Here is a 25,207-nt window from a genome sequence, read left to right on the forward strand (position 1 = left end):
AGGACCAGAGAACACAGGTTCAAGGTGAAGGGGAAAAGATTTAATGGGAATCTGAGGGGTAACTTTTTCACACAAAGGGTGGTGGGTGTATGGAACAAGCTGCCAGAGGAGATAGTTGAGGCTGGGACTATACCGACGTTTAAGAAACATTTAGACAGGTACATGAATAGGACAAGTTTGGAGGGATATGGACCAAGCGCAGGCAGGTGGGACTATTGTAGCGGGGACACGTTGGCATCCTGTATCACTCCATGAACTTCGCCGAGCTAACAATGATCTATTCTACATTTTCCTTGAATCTCGTCTCCTTTGATGTCTCGTTTTCACACCTTCCCCTTCCATATCTCTGTGTGTCTCTCTCTCCACTGATTTTCAGTCTGAGGTTCTCGACCCAAAACGTCAACCATTCCTTCTCTCCAGAGATGCTGCCTGTCCCACTGAGTTACTCCATCGGTGTGAACCAGCATCCGCAGTTTATTCTTCCAGTGTTAAGTTTAGTCTAGAGATACAGATCGAACAGGCCCGCTTCAGCTTCCTCCAACCTCATCTATTGTATCCACTGTTCCAGATGTCAACTTCTCTGCATCGGCAAGACCAAGTGCAGGCTCGGCGATCATTTTGCTGAACACCTCCACTCAGTCCAACTCAACCAACCTGATCTCCCGGTGGCTCAGCACAACTCCCCCTCCCATTCTGGACCTTTCTGTCCTGGTACTCCTCCATTGTCGGAGTGAGGCCCAGCACAAATTGGAGGAACAGTACCTCATATTTCGCTTGGGTGGTTTATACCCCAGCGGTATGAACATTGACTTCTCTAACTTCAGGTAGAGAAGTCCCTGCTTTCCCTCTCTTTCCCTTTCCCCTTCCCTCTTCCCCTTCCCTTTCCCTCTTCCCTTTCCCCTTCCCCTTCCCCTTCCCCTTCCCCTTCCCCTTCCCCTTCCCCTTCCCCTTCCCCTTCCCCTTCCCAATTCTGCCACTAGTCTTACTGTCTCCGACTACATCCTTTCTTTGTCCCGCCCTCTCCCCCCCCCCCCGACATCAGTCTGAAGCAAAGATACTAGAGGAGCAAGATAGACCACTCGACCCTAAAAACCGTAGTATGTCATGACGCCATTTTAGTAGGCAGAAACTTGCAGAAACTTTTAAAAGAAAAATAACAAAAATCTGTGAGTTGATAGATGAGATATATTCTGCATTTTAATGGTATCATCACACACACTGTTCCCCCACTACACTGATTACACTGCGAGAGGAATAGCGAACGGCGGGTTTTGCTTACTAAAATGGCGGACGTTACGCACCTTTGCGCCTACTAAAATGGCGGACGTCACGCACCTTTGCGCCTACTAAAATGGCGGACGTCACGCACCTTTGCGCCTACTGAAATGGCGGAAGTGACGCACCTTTGCGTACCACAGTCCAATCTGAAGCAGGGTTTCGGCCCGATACGTCACCCATTCCTTCTCTCCTGAGATGCTGCCTGACTCGCTGGGTTACTCCAGCATTTTGTGAACACTTCAGTATAGGCGATTTCAACGAAGTGGTTCATCTTGCTCCTCTAGTATCTTTGATTTAAACCAGCATCTGCAGTTTTTTTTCCCCTTCGGCTCACTGAGTCTGCGTGGACCGGCGATCACGTGACGGGGGCGGAGTAGGGGACGAGGCGAGGCGAGGATGGCGGTTGGCAGCAGACGCGCTGCCGTCCGCTGTCCGGCCTCACCGGCGAAGGGCCGCCGCTGGCAGTGCTCCACCGGGCTGGCCCTGGGCGTGCTTTCCCTCTTCTGCACCGGCGGCCGGGTTGTGAACGGGTGAGTGAGTGAGTGACTGCCCCTCGCTCAGACTTGTTTCAGTTCGGTGAATGAAGTGTGCGGGCGGCCGCAGCGGCCCTGCTGGCGGTCTGTGCTGGAGCCTGTGGCTCAATGAAGAAGGTTCACAGCCAGTGAGAGGAGCAGGAATTAGACCATCAGGCCCATCGAGTCCACTCCGCCATTCAACCATGGCTGATCTCCCCATAACCCGTGACACCCGCACTAATCAAGATTTCGTCTGCGTCTGCCTTAAAAATATCCGCTGACTTGGCCTCCACAGCCCTCTGTGGCAATCAGTTCCACAGATTCACCACCTTATGACTAAAGCCCCCCCCCTCTTTTCTAAAAGAGCGCCCTTTAATTCTGAGGCTCTGGTCCCAGACACTCCCACCAGTGGAAACATCCTTACCACATCCACTCTATCTACGTCTTTCATTATTCTGTTAAGTAAAATCAAGATCTTGTTGAAAGATGGAACAACCGGCTTCTCTTTCTTATGTTATCCTGTGACTCTTGTCTTCTCGTCTTCCAGTTCTCTAGGGCAAAACCAAAATGTCTAATCTGCCTAGTTTGCAACATAATATGCAGATAACTAGAGTGGCATGATGGAACCAGTGGAAACATCCTTTCCACATCCACTCTATATGCCTTTCATTATTCTGTAAGTTTCAATGAGGTTCCCCCTCAACCTAAACTCCAGCGTGGTGAGGCCCAGTGCTGTCAAATGGTGATGTATTGTCACTTCTCCCCGGGTGCAGTGAGATCCCTAGCTTTGCATGCACTCCAGTAACAATCTTACTTTCCAGAGGCCCGTCAGACTGGTGTATAACAGTGTAAGAATTCACACTGGGAGTGGTGGGTATATGGAACCAGCTGTCGGTGGAGACAATGTGTAGGAAGGAACTGCAGATACTGGTTTATACCGAAGACAGACACAAAATGCTGGAGTAACTCAGCAGGACAGGCAGCATCTCTGGAGAGAAGGAATATGTGATGTTTCGGGTCGAGACCTTTCCTCAGACTAAGAGGTGGTTCAGACAGTTTCTCTAACAGCATTTAAAAGATATCTGGACAGGCATGGTGTACTTTATTTGTCACATGTATGGTGAGATTCATATTTGTATACAGTTCAGTACAAGTTTCACTATACATAAGCACTTAGATAGATATAAGATTAGCATCTCAGATACAGTACTTGTTTAGCAGAAGTACACTCAGTATACGGAGTCACCAGTTTGGTGCATTTTCAAGTCCCATTTGTTGTAAATGCAAGGTTCCTGATCAGACCATGAAGGTCTGTTGTCCTGGCAACGTTGTGGATAGGATAGGTTCAGAGGGATATGGGCCAAAAGCAGCAGGTGGGACTGGTATAGATGGGATATGTTAGTTATCTAAACTGAAACTGAAATGAACTGGGTATGTGAAGGTTGGGCTGAAGGGCCTGTTTTTGTGCTGTTTTACTCTAATACATTACACTGAAATAGTACACAAACGTTGCCACATCTCTGATACCAATTGCACCCTTCAAGTTCAGAGTTGTTAACAATGTTAGTCTTAACATGGCCAAAGATAGACACAAAAGGCTGGAGTAACTGAGCGGGACAGGCAGCATCTCTGGAGAGAAGGAATGGGTGACGTTTCGGGTCGAGACCCTTCTACAGACTGTTCTTCCGAAACGTCACCCATTCCTTCTCTCCAGAGATGCTGCCTATCCTGCTGAGTTACTCCAGCATTTTGTGTCTACCTTTGATTTAAACCAGCATCTGCAGTTCTTTCCTACACATGTTATTCCTGGGAGTGCAGGAGGCTAAGGGATGATTTTGTTACCAGAGGACACCGGCCCCATCCCTGAACTCTACCTCCGCTACATCGACGACTGCATTGGTGCTACCTCTTGTACCCGTGCATAACTCACTGACTTCATACACTTCACTTCCAATTTCCATCCTGCCCTTAAATATACCTGGACTATCTCCGACATCTCCCTCCCGTTTCTGGACCTCATCATCTCCATCACAGGAGACAGACTAGTGACGGACATTTACTATAAACCCACTGACTCGCACAGCTATCTGGACTACACTTCTTCCCACCCGGTCCCCTGCAAAAAGTCTATCCCCTACTCCCAATTCCTCTGTCTACGCCGCATCTGCGCCCGGGATGAGGTGTTTCACACTAGGGCGTCAGAGATGTCCTCATTCTTCAGGAAATGGGGCTTCCCCTCTTCCATTATAGATGAGGATCTCACTAGGGTCTCTTCTACATCCCGCAGCTCCGCTCTTGCTCCCCCTCCCCCCGCTCGCAACAAGGACAGAATCCCCCTCATTCTCACCTTCCACCCCACCAGCCAGCGGAACCAACAAATCATCCCCCAACATTTCCGTCACCTACAACGGGACCCCACCACTGGCCATATCTTCCCATCCCCTCCCCTCTCTGCGTTCCGCAGAGACCGTTCCCTCTGTAACTCCCTGGTCCACTCGTCCCTTCCTACCCAAACCACCCCCCCATCCCCGGGCACTTTCCCCTGCAACTGCACGAGATGCAACACCTGTCCCTTTACCTCCCCCCTCAACTCCATCCAAGGACCCAAACAGTCTTTCCAGGTGAGACAGAGGTTCACCTGCACCTCCTCCAACCTTATCTATTGCATCCGCTGCTCTAGATGTCAACTTATTTACATCAGCGAAACCAAGCGCAGGCTCGGCGATTGCTTCGCTCAACACCTGCGCTCGGTCCGCGTTGGCCAAACTGATCTCCCAGTGGCCGAGCACTTCAACTCCCCCTCCCATTCCCAGTCTGACCTTTCTGCCATGGGCCTCCTCCAGTGCCATAGTGAGGCCCACCGGAAATTGGAGGAACCACCTCATATTTCGCCTGGGCAGCTTGCAGCCCAGTGGTATGAACATCGACTTCTCCAACTTTAGATAGTTCCTCTGTCCCTCTCTTCCCCTCCTCCTTCCCAGATCTTCCTCTATCTTCCTGTCTCCACCTATATCCTTCCTTTGTCCCGTCCCCCTGACATCAGTCTGAAGAAGGGTCTCGACCCGAAACGTCACAGATTCCTTCTCTCCTGAGATGCTGCCTGACCTGCTGAGTTACTCCAGCATTTTGTGAATAAATACCTTCGATTTGTACCAGCATCTGCAGTTATTTTCTTATACTACTTGTTACCAGAGGATGTCGTTGAGGCAGTTGCTATTGCAACGTTTAAGAAACAATTTGACAGGTACATGAATAGGATAGGTTTAGAGGGATATGAGCCAAATGCAGGGATATGGTTTGGTGTGGGCAAGTTAGGCCGAAGGGCCATAAAGGTGTATTGAACTGGTGGTCAACACTACACATTATCCAAGATTTCTTTTAAATAACTAAAATCAGGTGCAATAAACTGAAGCATCAAGTATGAAGAAAGTTGAGACAAAATGAACTGCAGATGCTAGAATCGAGCCAAATACAAATTGTAGTTCCTTGTGCCTCTGTCACCTAACTGTTTGTAAATTCTATATACTGATGCATGAAAATGTGCCCTTGGTATCACGGAGGCTTGATCAAATTTTGTTGTTGAATTTTGGCTACTTATTGCATATGCATTGATGATTTTACTTTACACAAAAAAATCATTATTTATATTAAGCTTACAAGTATGGAATACAGAACATTCAAGTGAGTATGTTTTATTAAAATCATGTTTCCTTAATGTTAAGTTATCATTTCAAGGACAGATGATTGGATTTTGAGCATCAGTAATTTTCATTTACAACTTAAAACAAAAAGATCATGGGGTTTTAACACTGATTTTTTTAAATTAGTGCGCAAATCCTGCAAGGTACTAAACTGTGAGCCTTTTTTGTAAATGCTTGTATGTGCATTTGGAGCAGCCAAACTAAGGAGAGGGTGCTGCACCAATGCAGGAGAGGTTTGGGCCATTTGGTGCTAATGGAAGAAGTTTGATTGAAATCAGTGTTATATTTTTAAAGTTATTCACATTGCAAAGTTAAAATCTATCTCTGAGGAGGGAGGGAAGGGGGGTGGGGGGGAGGGAGGGGGAGGAGGGAGCATAAGGGGGGGGGGGGGAAGGGGTGCTGCACCAATGCAGGAGAGGTTTGGGCCCAATGGGTCCACTTGGTCTAGTCACCATCTATTTCTCTCGTTCCCCTTTCCCCTGACTCTCAGTCTGAGGAAGGGTCTCAACCCGAAAGGTCACCTATTCCTTTTCTCCAGAGATGTTGTCTGGCCCGCTGAGTTACTCCACCTTTTTGTGTCTGTCCCTGATTTTTCTTTCTTCCCTTCCAGCCACTATCCTTTTAGAGACATAGAATGATACAATGTGGAAACAGGCCCTTCGGCCCAACTTGCACCACGCCGGCCAACATGTCCCAACTATACTAGTCCCATCAGCCTGCGCTTGGTCCACATTCCTCCAAACTTGTCCTATCAATGCACCTGTCTAACTGTTTCTTAAACGTTGAGATAGTCCCAGCCTCAACCACCTCCTCTGGCAGCTTGTTCTGTACACCCACCACCCTTTGTGTGAAAATGTTACCCCTCGGATTCCTATTAAATCTTTTCCCCTTCGCCTTAAAGATATGTCCTCTGGTCCTTGATTCCCCGACTCTGGGCAAGAGACTCTGTGCATCTACCCGATCTATTCCTCGCAAGATTTTATACACCTCTATAAGATCACCCCTCATCCTCCTGCGTTCCAACGAATAGAGACCTAGCCTACTCAACCTCTCCCTATAGCTCACACCTTCTAGTCCTGGCAACATCCTCATAAATCTCTTCTGAACCCTTTCAAGCTTGACAATTACTTTCCTATAACATGGTGCCCAGAACTGAACACAATATTCTAAATGTGGTCTCACTAACGTCTTATACAGCTGCAACATGACCTCCCAACTTCTATACTCAATACTCTGACTGATGAAGACAATGTGCCAAAAGCCTTTTTGACCACCTTATCTACCTGCGACACGACCTTTAAGGAATCATGCACCTGCACTCTGCTCTACAACACGCCCAAGAGGCCTACCATTCACTGTGTAGGTCCTGCCCTTGTTAGACGTCCCAAAATGCAACACCTCACACTTCTCTGTATAAAATTCCATAAAACCATTCCTCAGCCCACCTGGCCAATCGTTCCAGAACCTGCTGCAATCTTTCACAACCATCTTCACTATCTGCAAAACCACTAACTTTTGTATCATCAGGAAACTTGCTAAACTTGGCCTGTATGTTCTCATCCAAATCATTGATGTAGATGACAAACAGTAACAGGCCCAGCACTGAACCCTGTGGCACACCAATATTCACAGGCCTCCAGTCCAAGAAGCAACCTTCCACCATCACCCTCTGCTTCCTTCCATGGAGCCAATTTGTTATCCATTCAGCTATCTCTTCTTGGACCCCATGCAGTCTAACCTTCCAGAGCAGCCTACCATGCGGAAACTTGTCAAATGCCTTACTGAAATCCATGTACACAACATCTACAGCTCTGCCCTCGTTTACCTTTTTGGTCACGTCTTTAAAAAAATCAATCAGATTTTCTATATTTCATTCCCCATTTTCATTGTCAGATTCCACATTTAGTCTCCACTTCACCAGTACTATCTCCACCCAACTGGCAGTCAACCCCCTCACCTGAATCCATCTATCACTTGCCAATTCCTGCTCCGTCCCTTCCCTTGACTCTCCCAGCTTCCTTACCTCTCCTACATTAGTCTGTGGGACTGTCTCTCATCAAACGTCATCTATCCATTTCCCTCCACAGATGCTGCTTGACCCGCTGTTCCACCAGCACTTTGTTATGCTTAAGATACCAGCGTCTGCAGTCTCTTATGACTCCATTTTGGTTATTTGTTCAACTGATTTTTTTCCAGCTGTTCCACCATTCTGTCTCAACTAAAGGCTCATGTCATTTTCTGACTTGGTTAAACAGTCTGCAATTTCCAGTCTCCTATTCCCACACCACCTATTTGAGAGAACCAACTTCCAAACATAGATTTTTTTTAGCATCCCGCAATATTTATTAAACTAACGCTACTCCATAAGCAGAGCGAACTGCTTTCCTTTAAAATAACTGCTCCCTCTAGTGTTATTTTCTCACTCTCAAACAAAAAAAGTTTTGAACACATCATCTGCCAGAAATTATACAAATCCATCACCGGTTTTCTGGCAACTGAACTGAGTGCCACCTTTAATCCGGACAAAATTACGAAAGCACACTTGAAATCATCGCCATGGCCCCCCCCCCCCCCCCCCCCCCCCCCCCCGGAACTCCCCCTGAAAATGTGTGAGACGGCTGATCTTTACCTCCAGGACTTCCGTGGCAGGTTGAATTTGCCAGCTGTGGCTGGGGCTCTGATTCACCGGTCTGGCTGGGGCCAGCAGACCCCTTCCCATAGCCGACTTTCAGCGGCCGACTTTGCGGGCCACTATCTCGGATTCCCAAAGCCATGACCTCTGTTGAACCGGCAAAGCGACCAGGCTCTGGAACCAAGGGTGCTGGAAAATCGGCGATGGACCTGTAGTTTGGAAAAGGACAATGTTTTCATTTGACATAAAATTCACACCATAGCATTTTGGTGGCGTGCAAAGGCTCCCAGAAATCTTAGAGTAAGCAGCAAATAATTGAACTGAATGGGGAAGAAAAGGAGAAAAATGCTAATCATATTTAATCTAAATCTCCGTGTTCTCTTCATTTCTTTCCTCTTGTGATTGGATTGAGACAGTTTATTTTTTATCTCTAACCTTGCAGCCATCCTGAGAGGGCGCAGTGTAAGTTTATTTTGATAAATGTATCGCTTGTTTTGACGTAAAACAATTTTTAAATTTTGTTTATAGGTATTTGTGCCTTTTTATGTCTGTAACAAATTTTTATCTCCTTTACAGGACTTACTTAAACGATCTGTTTCCGTATTACCCTTTGGAACATGGTTCACGGCATACTCATAGATACATCAGAGATTGCCAGCCTGTAATATTTGGGAACGTTACACATGAAACATGGCCTGCAGATAAATCCACTGATCTTCCAGTTGCTCAATCGACTGTGTTCGCGTCAAACTTTCACACCAATGAGGGAAAGCGAAAAACAGTCACCGGCCACTTCACCTTTGTGAATAATCCACTGAAAACTGTCTCCATTTTGGAACCACTGAAACCTGGAGGGTGCAGCCACCCGTACAATGCAATAGTACAAGAATCTGCAAGATCCAGGAAGTGTTTAGTGGCACAAAATGGTGGCTTTTTTTACACAGGCACGGGACAGTGCTTGGGTAATGTTGTGAGTGATGGAAAACTGGTACAAGACGCAAAGGGAATTCAAAATGCACAATTTGGAATCAAGAAGGATGGCACTTTAGTATTTGGGTAAGAAGCAAAGTAAATCTGATGTGTAGGTATTCATTAAATGTATTTTCATAATTAACAGGAGCAGGATTAGGCCATTTGGCCTATCAAGTCTACTCTGCCATTCAACCATGGCTGATCTAACTCTCCCTCCTAACCCCATAACATGTACTATGATGTTACAGTATGTTACAATATATATATATATGATATAATGATATAGGTAGACACAAAATGCTGGAATAACTCAGCGGGTCAGGTAGCATCTCTGGAGAGAAGGAATGGGTGACGTTTCGGGTCGAGATCCTTCTTCAAACTGATTCAGATCAGTCACCCATTCCTTCTCTCCTGACATGCTGCCTGAGTTACTCCAGCATTTTGTGTCTACCTTCGATTTAAACCAACATCTGCAGTTCTCTCCTACACACTATGATATAGGTACACATGTCTGATTTTACACAAATAAATTTATTGGGCCGTTGCATTTTCAAATAGGTGAACTGTCTAATCAATTACTTTTTACCATTTTTAGTTTTTTCTACTACTATAAACAATAGCCTAATTTTTAGTGCCTACTTTGTATTGCACATTTTAGCTAGCTCACTAAAAAGCTGGACTTGGGAATTTCAGTACATCTTGAGATAGAAACCTTTGAATTAAAATCTTCCCTTTTATTCAGTCTGTTGTATGGCTGACAATAATCAGAAGTCACTGGACATAATTCTTTACAGTCTTGACCTTTGAAGCCAGCGATAGCATGTGTGTGTGTTAAAATACTGATAGAACCCAAGTACTACCAGAGGCAGAAGTAGGACGTGGTCATAAGGAATAGGAGTAGAATTAGGCCTTTCAGCCCATCAAGTCTACTCCGACATTCAATCATAGCTGAACTATCTCTCCCTCCGAACCCCATTCTCCTGATTTCTTCCCATAATCACTGACACATGTACTAATCAAGAATCTATCTCTACCTTAAAAATATCCACTGACTGCCTTCACAGCCTTCTGTGGCAAAGAATTCCACAAATTCGCCACCCTCTGACTAAAGACCATGGTTAAGTCTATGCTTCATGCCCGACTTTGCTCTCCGATCTTCATGCCCTTTAATCCTCGGTATTTGTAAATCAAATCATCTCAACCTTGAATATGTTCAATGGTTGAGAATCCACAGTCCCCCAATAGAATTTCAAATATTTATAACTTGTGTAATTAAATTTTCATTCACCTCAGTCTCAAACATCAATGTATGGCGCAGTGGTAGAGTTGCTGCCTTACAGCGCCAGAGACCCTGGTTCCATCCTGATCACGGATGCTGTCTGTATGGAGTTTGTACGCTCTCCCCGTTACCTGCGTATGTTTTCCCTGGGTGCACCTGTTTCCTGCCACACTCCTGGATTGTAGGTTCATTGGCTTGGTATAATTGTAAATTGTCCCTAGTGTGTGTCGGGTAGTGTTAGTGTGTGGGGATTGTTGGTCGGCGTGGACTCGGTGGGCCGAAGGGCCTGTTTCTGCACTGCATCTCTAAACTTAAACTATCATCATAAGGCACAGCCTGCTAGTTGTGGATTCTCCAACCTGAGGTAACGCCTCTGAGTTGATGAGGTCACGTATTCTATTTGAACATGGACAATTTTTCTCTGTCTTGTGTTTTTATGTAAAATATTTTTGAGTTCTACTTTGATTATCTTAATTTACTCTGCATTTTCCCTCTCATAAGCAATGCAGTGGGGTAACATGTTTCACCATAATATTGGCAATCTTGAAGGAGAATCAGATGCACATTTCCGATATTGACATTGCTTGTAGTATTAACAGAAGAAATAACATGATCTCATCTCTACTGTCCACGCCAGCATCATTTTTCTGTCTTAACCAATTTTTAGAGTTTAGTTTAATTTATTGTCATGTGTACCGAGGTACTGAGTAAAGCCTTTGTTGCGTACTAACCAGTCACATTGTACAGATACACGATAAAGGGAATAACATGAATAACGTTCAGTGCAAGATAAAGTCCAGTGATGTCCGATCAAAGATAGTCCAAGGGTCTCCAATGAGGTAGACGGTAGCTCAGGATCGTTCTCCAGTTGATGATTGGATGGTTCAGTTGCGAGGGTGTGGTCTTGTGGTCTTCCACAATTTCAATGAGACAACTTTACCCTTGCACTTACCTTTACAATAAACTCCATTGCAGCATTTTGTTTTTCAAATAACTTCTTGAATCTGTATGTTAACTTTTAAAGTCATGTGCAATGACAACCAGGTCCCTTTAAACCCTAACACTTTGCAAACTTGTATGGATTATGAAAAAAATGCTTTTCCTCCCCCCTATTAAATGAGTTCATGCTGTCCCTTGCATATTCTATCTTCTGTGCCTTCAGTCACTCACTCAGCTATCTGTTTCACCTTGAAGCCACTCTGCATCAATCTCTCAACTCGCACTGCCATCTGGCTTTAGAAACATAGAAAAAAAAGGTGCAGGAATAGGCCATTCGGCCCTTCGAACCAGCACCACTATTCAATACGATCATGGCTGATCATCTGCGATCAGTACCCCGTTCCTGCTTTTTCCCCCATGTCCTTTGATTCCTTTAGCCCTAAGAGCTAAATCTAATTCTCTCTTGAAAACATCCAGTGAATTGGCCTCTACTGCCTTCTGTGGCAGAGAATTCAACAGATTCACAACTCTCTGAGTGAGAAGTTTTTCCTCAACTCAGTCCTAAATGGCCTAGCCCTTATTCTTAAACTGTGACCCCTGGTTCTGGACTCCCCCAACATTGGGAACATTTTTCCTGCATCTAGCCTGTCCAATCCTTTAAGATTTGTATATGTTTCTAAATAAGCTCCCCGCTCATCCTTCTAAATTCCAGTGAATACAAGCCCAGTCGACCTATTTTTCATCATATGTCAGTCCTGCCATCCCGGGAATTAACCTGGTAAACCTACGCTGCACTCCCTCAATAACAATAATGCCCTTCGTCAAATTAGGAGACCAAATACTCCAGGTGCGGTCTCACCAGGGCCCTGTACAACTGCAGCAGGACCTCCTTGCTCCTAAACTCAAATCCTCTCGCAATGAAGGCCAACATGCCATTAGCTTTCTTCACTGCCTGCTGCATCTACATGCTTACTTTCAGTGACTGATGTACAAGCACACACATGTCTCGTTGCACCTCCCCTTTTCCTAATCTGACACCATTCAGATAACCTGCCTTCCTATTCTTGCCACCAAAGTGGATAACCTCACATTTATCCACATTATACTGCATCTGCCCACTCACCCAACCTATGCAAGTCACCCTGCAGCCTCAAAGCATCCTCATCGCAGCTCATACTGCCACCCAGCTTTGTGTTATCCGCAAACTTGGAGATGTCACATTTAATTCTCTTGTCTAAATCGTTAATATGTTTTGTAAATAACTGACACCCCACTAGTCGCTCACTGCCTGAAAAGGACCCATTAGTTCATACGCTTTGCTTCCTGTCTGCCAACCAGTTCTCTATCCATGTCAATACCCTACCCCCAATACCATGTGCTCCAATTTTGCACATTAATCTCGTGTGTGGGACCTTGTCAAATGTTTTTTGAAAGTCCAGATACACCACATCCACTGGCTCACCCTTATCCATTCTACTTGTAACATTCTAAAAATTCCAGAAGATTAGTCAAGCATGATTTCCCCTTCATAAATCCATATTATTTATGAACAGGCACATCCCCAGCATAGATCCTGGCAACACTACATATTATAATCTACGAATCTAAAATCAGCCCATTTATAATTTTTTCTTTACAATTAAACAATGCTTAGTACGTGGCATTATGTTTCCCACAATCTTAAGGATGAATGGAACAGTGTGAGTTCTGACGTAAACAACAACTTCCTGGTTGACTACAACTTTGTGCAGCGGTAGAGCTGCTGCATAACAGCGCCAGAGACCTGGGTTCAATCCTGACCGTGGGTGCTGTCTGTACGGAGTCTGTACGTTCTCCCCGTGACCTGCGTAGGTTTTCTCCAGGTGCTCCAGTTTCCTCCCACACTCCCTCCCAATACGTACAGGTTTGTAGGTTAATTGGCTTCGGTAAAATTATAAATTGTCCTTGTTGTGTGTAGGATAGTGTTAGTGTGTGGGGATCGCTGGTCGACCTGGACTCGGTGGGCCGAAGGGGCTGTTTCCACGCTGTATCTCTAAACTAAACTAAATAGAATGAAGAAAGCCAGCCATGCCTTGGAAAAATTGAATGTAGAAGGCCAAAAACATGGATGAGCTTTTCAACAATAGATAAGCTGGCTAACTGTGGAGTACAGCATTGTTATTGAAGTGTTGTTAATGGCATATGAATCTACAGTAAAAATATATCTGCTGATTTCACCTCTTTTTGAATATGTGTTTATTACTTGCTATTTTCAGAAGACCGTAAGACATAGAAGCAGAATTAGGTCATTCAGCCCATTGAGTCTACTCCACCAATCAATCATGCCTAATTTATTTTTTCCTTTTAATCCCACTCTACTTCCTTCTCCCTGTAACCTTTGAAGCCCTTCCTTAATAAACAACCTATCAATCTCTGCATTAAAAATCCCCAGTGTTATATTGCCAAGCTTTTATCATCTGCAAACTGAAATTGTAATCCCACAATCTAAATCTAACAAAAGCAACATTCTTACTGGGGGAACCGCACTGTTTATTTGTCCTGTCTGAAAATCACCTTTTCCAGTGTTTGTTCTCTGCCTTCTGTTCCATTAGCTAATTTTGTAATGAAATTGTAATGTCCTATATCCACATACGATTAAATGTCCCTTTAATGACTAGATGCAGGGAAAAAAATCCTGATGTTGGGGGAGTCCAGAACCAGGGATCACAGTTTAAGAATAAGGGGTAGGCCATTTAGGACTGAGATGAGGAAAAACATTTTCACCCAGAGAGTTGTGAATTCTCTACCACAGAAGGCAGTGGAGGCCAACTCACCGGGTGTTTTCAAGAGAGAGGTAGATTTAGCTCTTGGGGCTAAAGGAATGAAGGGATATGGAGAAAAAGCAGGAACGGGGTACTGATTTTGGATGATCAGCCATGATCATGTTGAATGGCGCTGCTGGCTCGAAGGGCTGATTGGCCTACTCCTGCACCTATTTTTCTGTGTTTCAATGTTTCTAATACTATGTGCTTCTATTTTTCAAATGTCTGTTATGAGTCACCTTATCAGATTTTTTTTGTGAGTCAAGATATATGATTTTTGCACCACCTTCGACTACCTCCTCCAGCAACTCGTTCCATTTACCTGCCACCATTTGTGTAACACAAAAGTTTCCTCTCGGGTTCCTATGAAATCTTTCCCCTCAACTTAAACCTCTGGTTCTCGATTCCCCTATTCTGAGCAAGAGACTGCATCTACCCGATCTATTCCTCTCATGATTTTATCCACCTTTATAAGATCACCCTTCATCCTCTTATGCTTCAAGGAATAACGTCCTAGCCTGTTCAACCTCTCCCTAGAACTCAGACCCTCGAATCTGGGCAACATCCTCGTAAATCGGCCCAGTCCTGAAAATGTTTCACCACCCCAGAAGGGACTTGAACCCACAATCCCTAGCTGAGGGGCCAATGCCTCATCCATTAGGCCACTGGGGGCAGTTTCCACACTTCAGCATTTAACAGTCCATGGGTTACCCAAGTTGTTTTGTGATTGCATTGAATGTTGTTAGCCTCAATGTTTTGTATTTAATAATAATAATAATAATACATTACATTTATATAGCGCTTTTCATATACTCAAAGACGCTTTACAGGGATTTAGAGAACATAGGGAAGTGAATAAATAGATAAATAAGTAAACAAACAGAGAAAGGAGACAGAATGTGGGGTGACCTTCAGTGGTTGAAGGCAGTACTGAATAGGTGAGACTTCAGTGATGTTTTGAATGTGGTGAGTGTGGAGGAGTCTCTGACGGTTTGAGGTAGTGAGTTCCATAGGGTGGGAGCAGCGATGGAGAAAGCCCTGTCCCCCCAGGATCTGAGTTTGGTCCGGATGTGGGGGGATAGGAGATTGGCAGTAGCAGAGCGGAGGGTGCAGGTGGGAGTGTGCCTGTGGAGGAGGTCAGTCAGGTAGGATGGGGCCAGGTTATGGAGGGCTTTGTAGGTCATGAGGAGGAGTTTGTACTGGATTCTCTGGGGGATGGGGAGCCAGTGGAGTTTGTAAAGGACGGGGGTGATATGGTCACGGATCGGGGTGTGGGTGAGCAGACGGGCAGCGGAGTTTTGAATGTATTGAAGTTTACTGATGATTTTTGAGGGTGCGCCATAGAGGAGGCTGTTGCAGTAGTCCAGACGGGAGGTGATGAAGGCGTGGATGAGGGTTTCTGCAGCTGTGGAGGAGAGGCATGGACGGAGACGGGCAATGTTTTTGAGGTGGAAGAAGGCTGTCTTTGTGATGTGTTTGTCGAAGGAGAGGGTTTGATCAAAGATGATACCAAGATTCCGGATGTGAGGGGAGGTGGATACTGGGAGACCATCAATATTGAGGATGAAGTTTTGGGTGGATTTGGTGAGCGTTTTTGGACCAATGATGATGATTTCAGATTTGTTGCAGTTGAGTTTGAGGAAATTTGATTGAAGCCAAGATTTTATTTCAGTGATGCAGTTTGTCAGTGTAGAGTGTGTGGTGGTGGAGATTGACTTGGTGGAGATGAGGAGTTGGATATCATCAGCGAAGCAGTGGAAGTTGAGACCATGACGGCGGATTAATTGACCAAGGGGGAACAGGTAGAGGATGAAGAGGAGGGGGCCAAGGACTGAGCCTTGGGGGACATCTTGGGGGAGGGGAGCGGTGGGGGATTTACAGTTGTTAATGGAGATGAACTGGTGCCTGTCAGAGAGGTAAGATTTGAACCAGGATAGGGCTGTGCCGGTGATGTTAAAGGAGGTTTCAAGTCGGGTGAGGAGAATGGAGTGATTTATGGTGTCAAAGGCGGCGCTGAGGTCAAGTAGGATGAGGATGTTGAGGTTGCCAGCGTCGGAGGAGAGGAGAAGCCCATTTGTGATTTTGAGGAGCGCAGTTTCAGTACAGTGGTTGGAGCGGAATCTGGATTGGAAAGTTTCATACAGGTTAATGGTAGAGAGGTGGTATTTGAGTTGGGAAGCTATGTTGAATGTTGTTAGCCTCAATGTTTTGTATTTGGCTTACACTATTCATATACGTAGTGTGGGTAGAAAAAGAAGCTGTTGTACAACAAAAGAAATGTTAATCGTAATGCTCCTCATCCTGACAGATATCTATCGGAAGAGGACATCCTGGATAAAGAGAATCCGTTCGTTCAACTGGTGAGTGGGGTAGTATGGCTCCTGCGAAATGGCACAGTTTATGTTAATGAGAGCCAAACAGCTGAGTGTTCACGCACTCAGGAAACAGGTACAGTACAAGAGTTAAAACTTGTGACTTACTGAGTAAAGAAAGTAAACTAAGTCGAGACGCTGGAATGAAATACCAATTTATTGCACTGTTCTGAAATCAAATCATAAATTCATACAACACAGTAACAAGTCGGGACCCTTCTTCATCCCAATTCGTCCATGTCAACCAAGCTGCCTCTAGGCAGGGGCTGTGGGTTAGAGTATTGCAAATAGTGCGGTTCATTTGTAGGAAGAAGGATGGAGTTGGTAATTGAGAATGAAAGGTTGGGCAGGTATTTGGTTTTGGAGAAAGTTTCTGATCAGCCAATACTAAATGCCAAATAAATAATATTCTAGTATACAGTGGTGCAGCGGTAGAGTTGCTGCCTCACAGCACCAGTGACCCAGGTTCGATCCTGACTTCAGATGTTGTCTGCATGGAGTTTTGTACATTCTCCCTGTGACCATGTGGGTTCTCTCCTGGTCCTCGGGCTTGGTGGGGTACTACCCAAGCAGTATATGAGGTAGAAACAAAGAACTGCAGATGCTGGTTTATACCAAGGGTACATAAAAAGTGCTGGAGTAACTCAGTGTCAGGCAGCATCTCTGGAGAAAAAGGGTGGTTGACATTTCATAGAAACATAGAAACATAGAAAATAGGTGCAGGAGGAGACCATTCGGCCCTTCGAGCCAGCACCGCCATTCATTGTGATCATGGCTGATCGTCCCCAATCAATAACCCGTGCCTGCCACCTCTCCATATCCCTTGATTCCACTAGCCGAGCTCTATCCAACTCTCTCTTAAATCCATCCAGTGATTTGGCTTCCACTGCCCTCTGTGGCAGAGAATTCCACAAATTCACAACTCTCTAGGTGAAAAAGTTTTTACTCACCTCAGTTTTAAATGGCCTCCCATTTATTCTAAGACTGTGGCCCCTGGTTCTGGACGCCCAACATTGGGAACATTTTTCCTGCATCTAGCTTGTCCAGTCCTTTTATAATTTTATATGTTTCTATAAGATCCTCTCTCATCCTTCTAAACTCCAGTGAATACAAGCCTAGTCTTTTCAATCTTTCCTCATATGACAGTCCCCCCATCCCAGGGATCAATCTCGTGAACCTACGCTGCGCTGCCCCAATTACAAGGATGTCCTTCCTCAAATTAGGAGACCAAAACTGTACACAATATTCCAGATGTGATCTTACCAGGGCCCTATACAACGGCAGAAGAACCTCTTTACTCCTATACTGAAATCCTCTTGTTATGAAGGCCAACATTCCATTAGCTTTCTTCACAGCCTGCTGTACCTGCACGCCAACTTTCAGTGACTGGTGTACAAGGACACCCAGGTCTCGCTGCACCTCCCCCTTACCTAACCTAACACCATTGAGATAATAATCTGCCTCCTTGTTTTTGCCGCCAAAGTGGATAACCTCACATTTATCTATATTATACTGCCACGCATCTGCCCACTCACTCAACCTGTCCAGGTCACCCTGCAACCTGCTAACATCCTCTTCACAGTTTACACTGCCACCCAGCTTTGTGTCATCCGCAAACTTGCTAGTGTTGCTTCTAATTCCCTCTTCCAAATCATTAATATATATGGTAAACAGTTGCGGCCCCAACACCGAGCCTTGCGGCACTTCACTCGCTACTGCCTGCCATTCAGAAAAGGACCCGTTTACTCCTACTCTTTGCCTCCTGTTTGCCAACCAATTTTCTATCCATATCAACACCTTACCCCCAATACCATGTGCTCCAAGATTAGTCACCAATCTCCCGTGCAGGACCTTATCAAAGGCTTTCTGAAAGTCTAGATACACTACATCCACTGGCTCCCCTTCATCCATTTTACTTGTCACATCCTCAAAAAATTCCAGAAGATTAGTCAAGCATGATTTCCCTTTCATAAATCCATGCTGACTTGGACTTTTACTGCTATCCAAATACACTGTTATTACAATAGACAATAGACAATAGGTGCAGGAGTAGGCCATTCAGCCCTTCGAGCCAGCACCGCCATTCAATGCGATCATGGCTGATCACTATCAATCAGTACCCCGTTCCTGCCTTCTCCCCATACCCCCTCACTCCGCTATCCTTAAGAGCTCTATCCAGCTCTCTCTTGAAAGCATCCAACGAACTGGCCTCCACTGCCTTCTGAGGCAGAGAATTCCACACCTTCACCACCCTCTGACTGAAAAAGTTCTTCCTCATCTCCGTTCTAAATGGCCTACCCCTTATTCTCAAACTGTGGCCCCTTGTTCTGGACTCCCCCAACATTGGGAACATGTTATCTGCCTCTAATGTGTCCAATCCCCTAATTATCTTATATGTTTCAATAAGATCCCCCCTCATCCTTCTAAATTCCAGTGTATACAAGCCCAATCGCTCCAGCCTTTCAACATACGACAGTCCCGCCATTCCGGGAATTAATCTAGTGAACCTACGCTGCACGCCCTCCATAGCAAGAATATCCTTCCTCAAATTTGGAGACCAAAACTGCACACAGTACTCCAGGTGCGGTCTCACCAGGGCCCGGTACAACTGTAGAAGGACCTCTTTGCTCCTATACTCAACTCCTCTTGTTACGAAGGCCAACATTCCATTGGCTTTCTTCACTGCCTGCTGAACCTGCATGCTTCCTTTCATTGACTGATGCACTAGGACACCCAGATCTCGTTGAACTCCCCCTCCTCCTAACTTGACACCATTCAGATAATAATCTGCCTTTCTATTCTTACTTCCAAAGTGAAGAACCTCACACTTATCTACATTAAACTGCATCTGCCATGTATCCGCCCACTCACACAACCTGTCCAGGTCACCCTGCAGCCTTATTGCATCTTCCTCACAATTCACACTACCCCCCAACTTAGTATCATCTGCAAATTTGCTAATGGTACTTTTAATCCCTTCGTCTAAGTCATTAATGTATATCGTAAATAGCTGGGGTCCCAGCACCGAACCTTGCGGTACCCCACTGGTCACTGCCTGCCATTCCGAAAGGGACCCATTTATCCCCACTCTTTGCTTTCTGTCTGTTAACCAATTTTCTATCCATGTCAGTACCCTACCCCCAATACCATGTGCCCTAATTTTGCCCACTAATCTCCTATGTGGGACCTTGTCGAAGGCTTTCTGAAAGTCGAGGTACACCACATCCACTGACTCTCCCTTGTCAATTTTCCTAGTTACATCCTCAAAAAATTCCAGTAGATTTGTCAAGCATGATTTCCCCTTCGTAAATCCATGCTGACTCGGAACGATCCCGTTACTGCTATCCAAATGCTCAGCAATTTCGTCTTTTATAATTGACTCCAGCATTTTCCCCACCACTGATGTCAGACTAACTGGTCTATAATTACCCGTTTTCTCTCTCCCTCCTTTCTTAAAAAGTGGGATAACATTTGCTATTCTCCAATCCACAGGAACTGATCCTGAATCTATAGAACATTGAAAAATGATCTCCAATGCTTCCACTATTTCTAGAGCCACCTCCTTAAGTACTCTGGGATGCAGACCATCAGGCCCTGGGGATTTATCAGCCTTCAGTCCCATCAGTCTACCCAAAACCATTTCCTGCCTAATGTGGATTTCCTTCAGTTCCTCCATCACCCTAGGTTCTCCAGCCCCTAGAACATTTGGGAGATTGTGTGTATCTTCCTCAGTGAAGACAGATCCAAAGTAACGGTTTAACTCGTCTGCCATTTCTTTGTTCCCCATAATAAATTCCCCTGCTTCTGTCTTCAAGGGACCCACATTTGCCTTGACTATTTTTTTCCTCTTCACGTACCTAAAAAAACTTTTGCTATCCTCCTTTATATTATTGGCTAGTTTACCCTCGTACCTCATCTTTTCTCCTCGTATTGCCTTTTTAGTTAACTTTTGTTGCTCTTTAAAAGAGTCCCAATCCTCTGTCTTCCCACTCTTCTTTGCTATGTTATACTTCCTCTCCTTAATTTTTATGCTGTCCCTGACTTCCCTTGTCAGCCACAGGTGTCTCTTACTCCCCTTAGAGTCTTTCCACCTCTTTGGAATAAATTTCAAGACAGGACTCTTCTTCAGACTGAAAATAGAGGATGGAGAGGGGTGGCGTGTGGAGCTGGAGGTGGGAAAAGACCAGGACCAATCAGAGCCGCAACAAATGACCTTGGGCAGGGGGGTGGGGGGTGGGTGGTGGGCCCATTGTTGGCTTGGGACGGTGTGATCTCCAGCGATACTGTGTGGAGAACTATGGAACTGGTAGAAAAAGAATGGGTGGTTTCAGGTTGGGACCCTTCTTCAGACTGAACGTAGAGGTGGGGGGGGGGGGGTGAAGAGCTGGATGCAAGTGCTGTTCCTCAAGTTTGTATGTGGCCCCACTCCAGCCAAGAACAGATTGGTAGGGGCAGGAGTAGGCCATTCGGCCCTTCGAGCCAACACCACCATTCAACGTGATCATGGCTGATCATTCTCAATCAGTACCCCGTTCCTGCCTTCTCTCCATACCCCCTGACTCCGCTATCCTTAAGAGCTCTATCAAGCTCTCTCTTGAATGCATTCAGAGAATTGGCCTCCACTGCCTTCCGAGGCAGAGAATTCCACAAATTTACAACTCTGACTGAAAAAGTTTTTCCTCATCTCCGTTCTAAATGGCCTACCGCTTATTCTTAAACTGTGGCCCCTGGTTCTGGACTCCCCCAACATTGGGAACATGTTTCCTGCCTCTAACGTGTCCAACCCCTTAATAATCGTATGTTTCGATAAGATAGACAATAGACAATAGGTGCAGGAGTAGGCCATTCAGCCCTTCGAGCCAGCACCGCCATTCAATGCGATCATGGCTGATCACTCTCAATCAGTACCCCGTTCCTGCCTTCTCCCCATACCCCCTCACTCCGCTATCCTTAAGAGCTCTATCCAGCTCTCTCTTGAAAGCATCCAACGAACTGGCCTCCACTGCCTTCTGAGGCAGAGAATTCCACACCTTCACCACTCTCTGACTGAAAAAGTTCTTCCTCATCTCCGTTCTAAATGGCCTACCCCTTATTCTTAAACAGTGGCCCCTTGTTCTGGACTCCCCCAACATTGGGAACATGTTTCCTGCCTCTAATGTGTCCAATCCCCTAATTATCTTATATGTTGCAATAAGATCCCCCTTCGTCCTTCTAAATTCCAGTGTATACAAGCCTAATTGCTCCAGCCTTTCAACATACGACAGTCCTGCCATTCCGGGAATTAACCTAGTGAACCTATGCTGCACGCCCTCAATAGCAAGAATATCCTTCCTCAAATTTGGAGACCAAAACTGCACACAGTACTCCAGGTGCGGTCTCACCAGGGCCCGGTACAACTGTAGAAGGACCTCTTTGCTCCTATACTCAACTCCTCTTGTTATGAAGGCCAACATTCCATTGGCTTTCTTCACTGCCTGCTGTACCTGCATGCTTCCTTTCAGTGACTGATGCACTAGGACACCCAGATCTCGTTGAACATCCCCTCTTCCTAACTTGACACCATTCAGATAATAATCTGCCTTTCTATTCTTACTTCCAAAGTGAATAACCTCACACTTATCTACATTAAACTGCATCTGCCATGTATCCGCCCACTCACACAACCTGTCCAAGTCACCCTGCAGCCTTATTGCATCTTCCTCACAATTCACACTACCCCCCAGCTTAGTATCATCTGCAAATTTGCTAATGGGACTTTTAATCCCTTCATCTAAGTCATTAATGTATATTGTAAATAGCTGGGGCCCCAGCACCGAACCTTGCGGTACCCCACTGGTCACTGCCTGCCATTCCGAAAGGGACCCATTTATCCCCACTCTTTGCTTTCTGTCTGTCAACCAATTTTCTATCCATGTCAGTACCCTACCCCCAATACCATGTGCTCTAATTTTGCCCACTAATCTCCTATGTGGGACCTTGTCGAAGGCTTTCTGAAAGTCGAGGTACACCACATCCACTGATCCCCTCTCATCCTTCTAAATTCCAGTGTATACAAGCCTAGCCGCTCCAGTCTTTCAACATAGGACAGTCCCGCCATTCCGGGAATTAACCTAGTAAACCTACGCTGCACACCCTCAATATCAAGAATGCTGGAGTTAATCAGCGGGACAGGCCACATCTCTGGAGAGAAGGAATGGGTGAAGTTTCGGGTCGTGACCCTTCTTCAGACTATGACCCCACAGACAAGGAGCACACCTCAATATCACAAACCGACTCTACGAGATTGGTATGGGAATGGGAGTAAGTTAGCAACTGGGAGCTCCAGCAGGCCTTGGCGGGACAAAACACAAATGTTCTAGGAAACGGTCGCCTAGTCTAATCCGATAAAGGAGGTTGGAAGACATGTGGAAGGACCTCTGTCTCACCTGCAAGGGCTGCTCAGGTCCTTGGATGGAAATGAGAGTCGAGGCACCCTCTGCAGCAGCTGGGGGAAGTACCCACAGAGGAGGGGGGTTGGATATAAAGGGATGAGCGGACCACGGAGTTGCGGAGAGAATGGTCTCTGCAGGAAGGACTGCAGGCGTGTTGAAGGTGGCGGAAATGTTGGAGAATTATATGTTGGACGCGGAGGCTGGTGGGGTGGAAGTGAGGACTGGGGAAACTCTTGAATTGTTTAATCCACATTGAATGTCAAATATTAATGCAAGGTGTTATTATTGAGTTCATAACAAGTTGATCGTTTTTCAATGTTTTATTTCAAATAGGATCTTTTGAATACTTTGTTAACGTGGTATCTGCACGAACTGCTGTAGGACATGATAAATATGGGAGGCTCATTTTATTCCATGTTGATGGACAGACTGGGGACAGGGGGTAAGATGCATTTATTTATTAACCTTATTTAGATGTTTTATAGGTTTGATATGTCATCAGGGCCAATTTATTAACAAATACTACGCATTTTCTGTTTTCTTTTGCAAATGTTATTTTCAGCTGTAATCTATTTTTCCTATTACTGCCTTATTATGAGTTACATTATTAATTGTACTCGATGCACTGTTCTTCCAGGTAATAGAGCTGCTGTTCAGTGTATTCAGAATTTGGTTATAATGTAATTGGCAAAGACATTTAGTAGCTATTATTAAAATTGACAAATTAAAAGTTGTTCAATTTTTTAATATCTTTAAATTATATTTGAAAAAATATATATTTTCATATAAAGGAACTGCAGATGCTGAATTATACCAAAGTTGACCACAAAATGCTGGAGTAACTCAGCGGGTCAGTCGGCATCTCTGGAGGAAATGGATAGGTGATGTTTTGGATCTGAAGAAGGGTCCCAACCTGAAATGTCACCTATCCATTTTCTCTGCTGAGTTACTCTGGCATTTTGTTTATATTTTCACATAGTGTGAATCGATGAACAAACTTAAGGGCCTTCATATTGTTGGGTGTGTACTCTAGACCTCTAAACAGTCAGAAGCAGACAGAAGAGCAAAGATATAGGAACATATCTCAGAAGTCTAAGTAAAAGTAGGGAATTTCAGTTATCCTAAATATTAATAGGGGTGGTAACACGGTGAAGGATATAAAAGAACAGCATTCTTGAACCAAGATCACCAGTAAGTACACAGCATAATGAGAGGAAGCAGTACAATGATGCAGCTAAGGAGAGCTTCTGGAATGGCTGCAGCAACCTGTCTTGTAAAAGGGAGATTTTATTTGTCGAGGTTTTAAAGTTTCAAGAAAATCTGCAATTTTGTTCTTGCAACCATTCTTCCCCATACCATTGGATTGTGTTTCTTCTGTTTAAAAAAAAAAGCAAGATGTTAAAAGCATTGCGGCATGGTGGCGCAGCGGTAGAGTTGCTGCCAGAGACCCGGCTTTGATCCTGACTGCTGCCTGTGCAGTTTGTATATTTTCCCTGTGACCCCATCGGTTTTCCCCGGGTGCATGGTTTTCCCCACACTCCAAAGACGTACATTGTAGGTTGTGGCTTTAGTAAAATTGAAAAATTGTCCCTCGTGTGTGGGATAGTATTAGTGTGTGGGGTGATCACTGGTCGGCACAGACTGGTCTATCTTCCTGTCTCCACCTATATCCTTCCTTTGTCCCGCCCCCCTGACATCAGTCTGAAGAAGGGTCTCGACCCGAAATGTCACCCATTCCTTCTCTCCTGAGATGCTGCCTGACCTGCTGAGTTACTCCAGCGTTTTGTGAATAAATACCTTTGATTTGTACCAGCATCTGCAGTTATTTTCTTACATTGGTCGGCGCAGACTTGGTGGGCCTGTTTCCCCACTGTATGTCCAAAGTCATTACAACATGCTTTTCAAAGGTGCAGCTGTGTTTCATGATAAAGGAGATTTGAGAGGGTCGTCTTTGCCAATCATTGACAGTGGGGTGTATTCTGTGCCAGCCTTGCCACCACCCCTTCTTGAACTGGAGAGCACACCGGTTGAATTTGCAAAACAGCAAGTGTCTTGGTGAGGAAAGCGTCGATCACAAGGATCCAAAGGTCCACTGCACTGTTTGTCACGTGTGTGAAACTTGGGCAACTCATGCTGTCATCGACCAGAAAATAAACAGCAGCTTCTTTTAACTTTCAGATCTACTTGTCACGACCAAAGATCCAAGGGTCTGTTTGTCAATTGTCAAACGATATTGTGATTTAGTTAAAATGAATATTTGTAGTTTTATGCGGTCATTCGTGCCTCC

General features: G+C 45.2%; 1 protein-coding gene across 2 annotated transcripts in view; it reads left to right on the top strand.

The window, feature by feature from the left end:
- The first annotated feature begins 1,660 nt into the window (after nucleotides 1–1,660).
- nagpa (N-acetylglucosamine-1-phosphodiester alpha-N-acetylglucosaminidase) overlaps nucleotides 1,661–25,207 on the top strand; it is a 40,056-nt gene continuing 16,509 nt past the window's right edge. The window contains exons 1-5 of one of the 2 annotated variants that reach the window (XM_078397158.1): nucleotides 1,685–1,808; nucleotides 5,446–5,474; nucleotides 8,703–9,182; nucleotides 16,426–16,565; nucleotides 23,254–23,362. In XM_078397158.1, the coding sequence (XP_078253284.1) occupies nucleotides 5,455–5,474; nucleotides 8,703–9,182; nucleotides 16,426–16,565; nucleotides 23,254–23,362 (749 nt within the window). In that variant the 5' untranslated portion in view covers nucleotides 1,685–1,808; nucleotides 5,446–5,454. Of the gene's footprint in view, nucleotides 1,809–5,445; nucleotides 5,475–8,702; nucleotides 9,183–16,425; nucleotides 16,566–23,253; nucleotides 23,363–25,207 lie in introns of both variants that reach the window. The other variant, XM_078397157.1, reaches the window with a different exon arrangement.

Source organism: Rhinoraja longicauda, chromosome 4 (assembly GCF_053455715.1).
Source record: "Rhinoraja longicauda isolate Sanriku21f chromosome 4, sRhiLon1.1, whole genome shotgun sequence".
Lineage (NCBI taxonomy): Eukaryota > Metazoa > Chordata > Chondrichthyes > Rajiformes > Arhynchobatidae > Rhinoraja > Rhinoraja longicauda.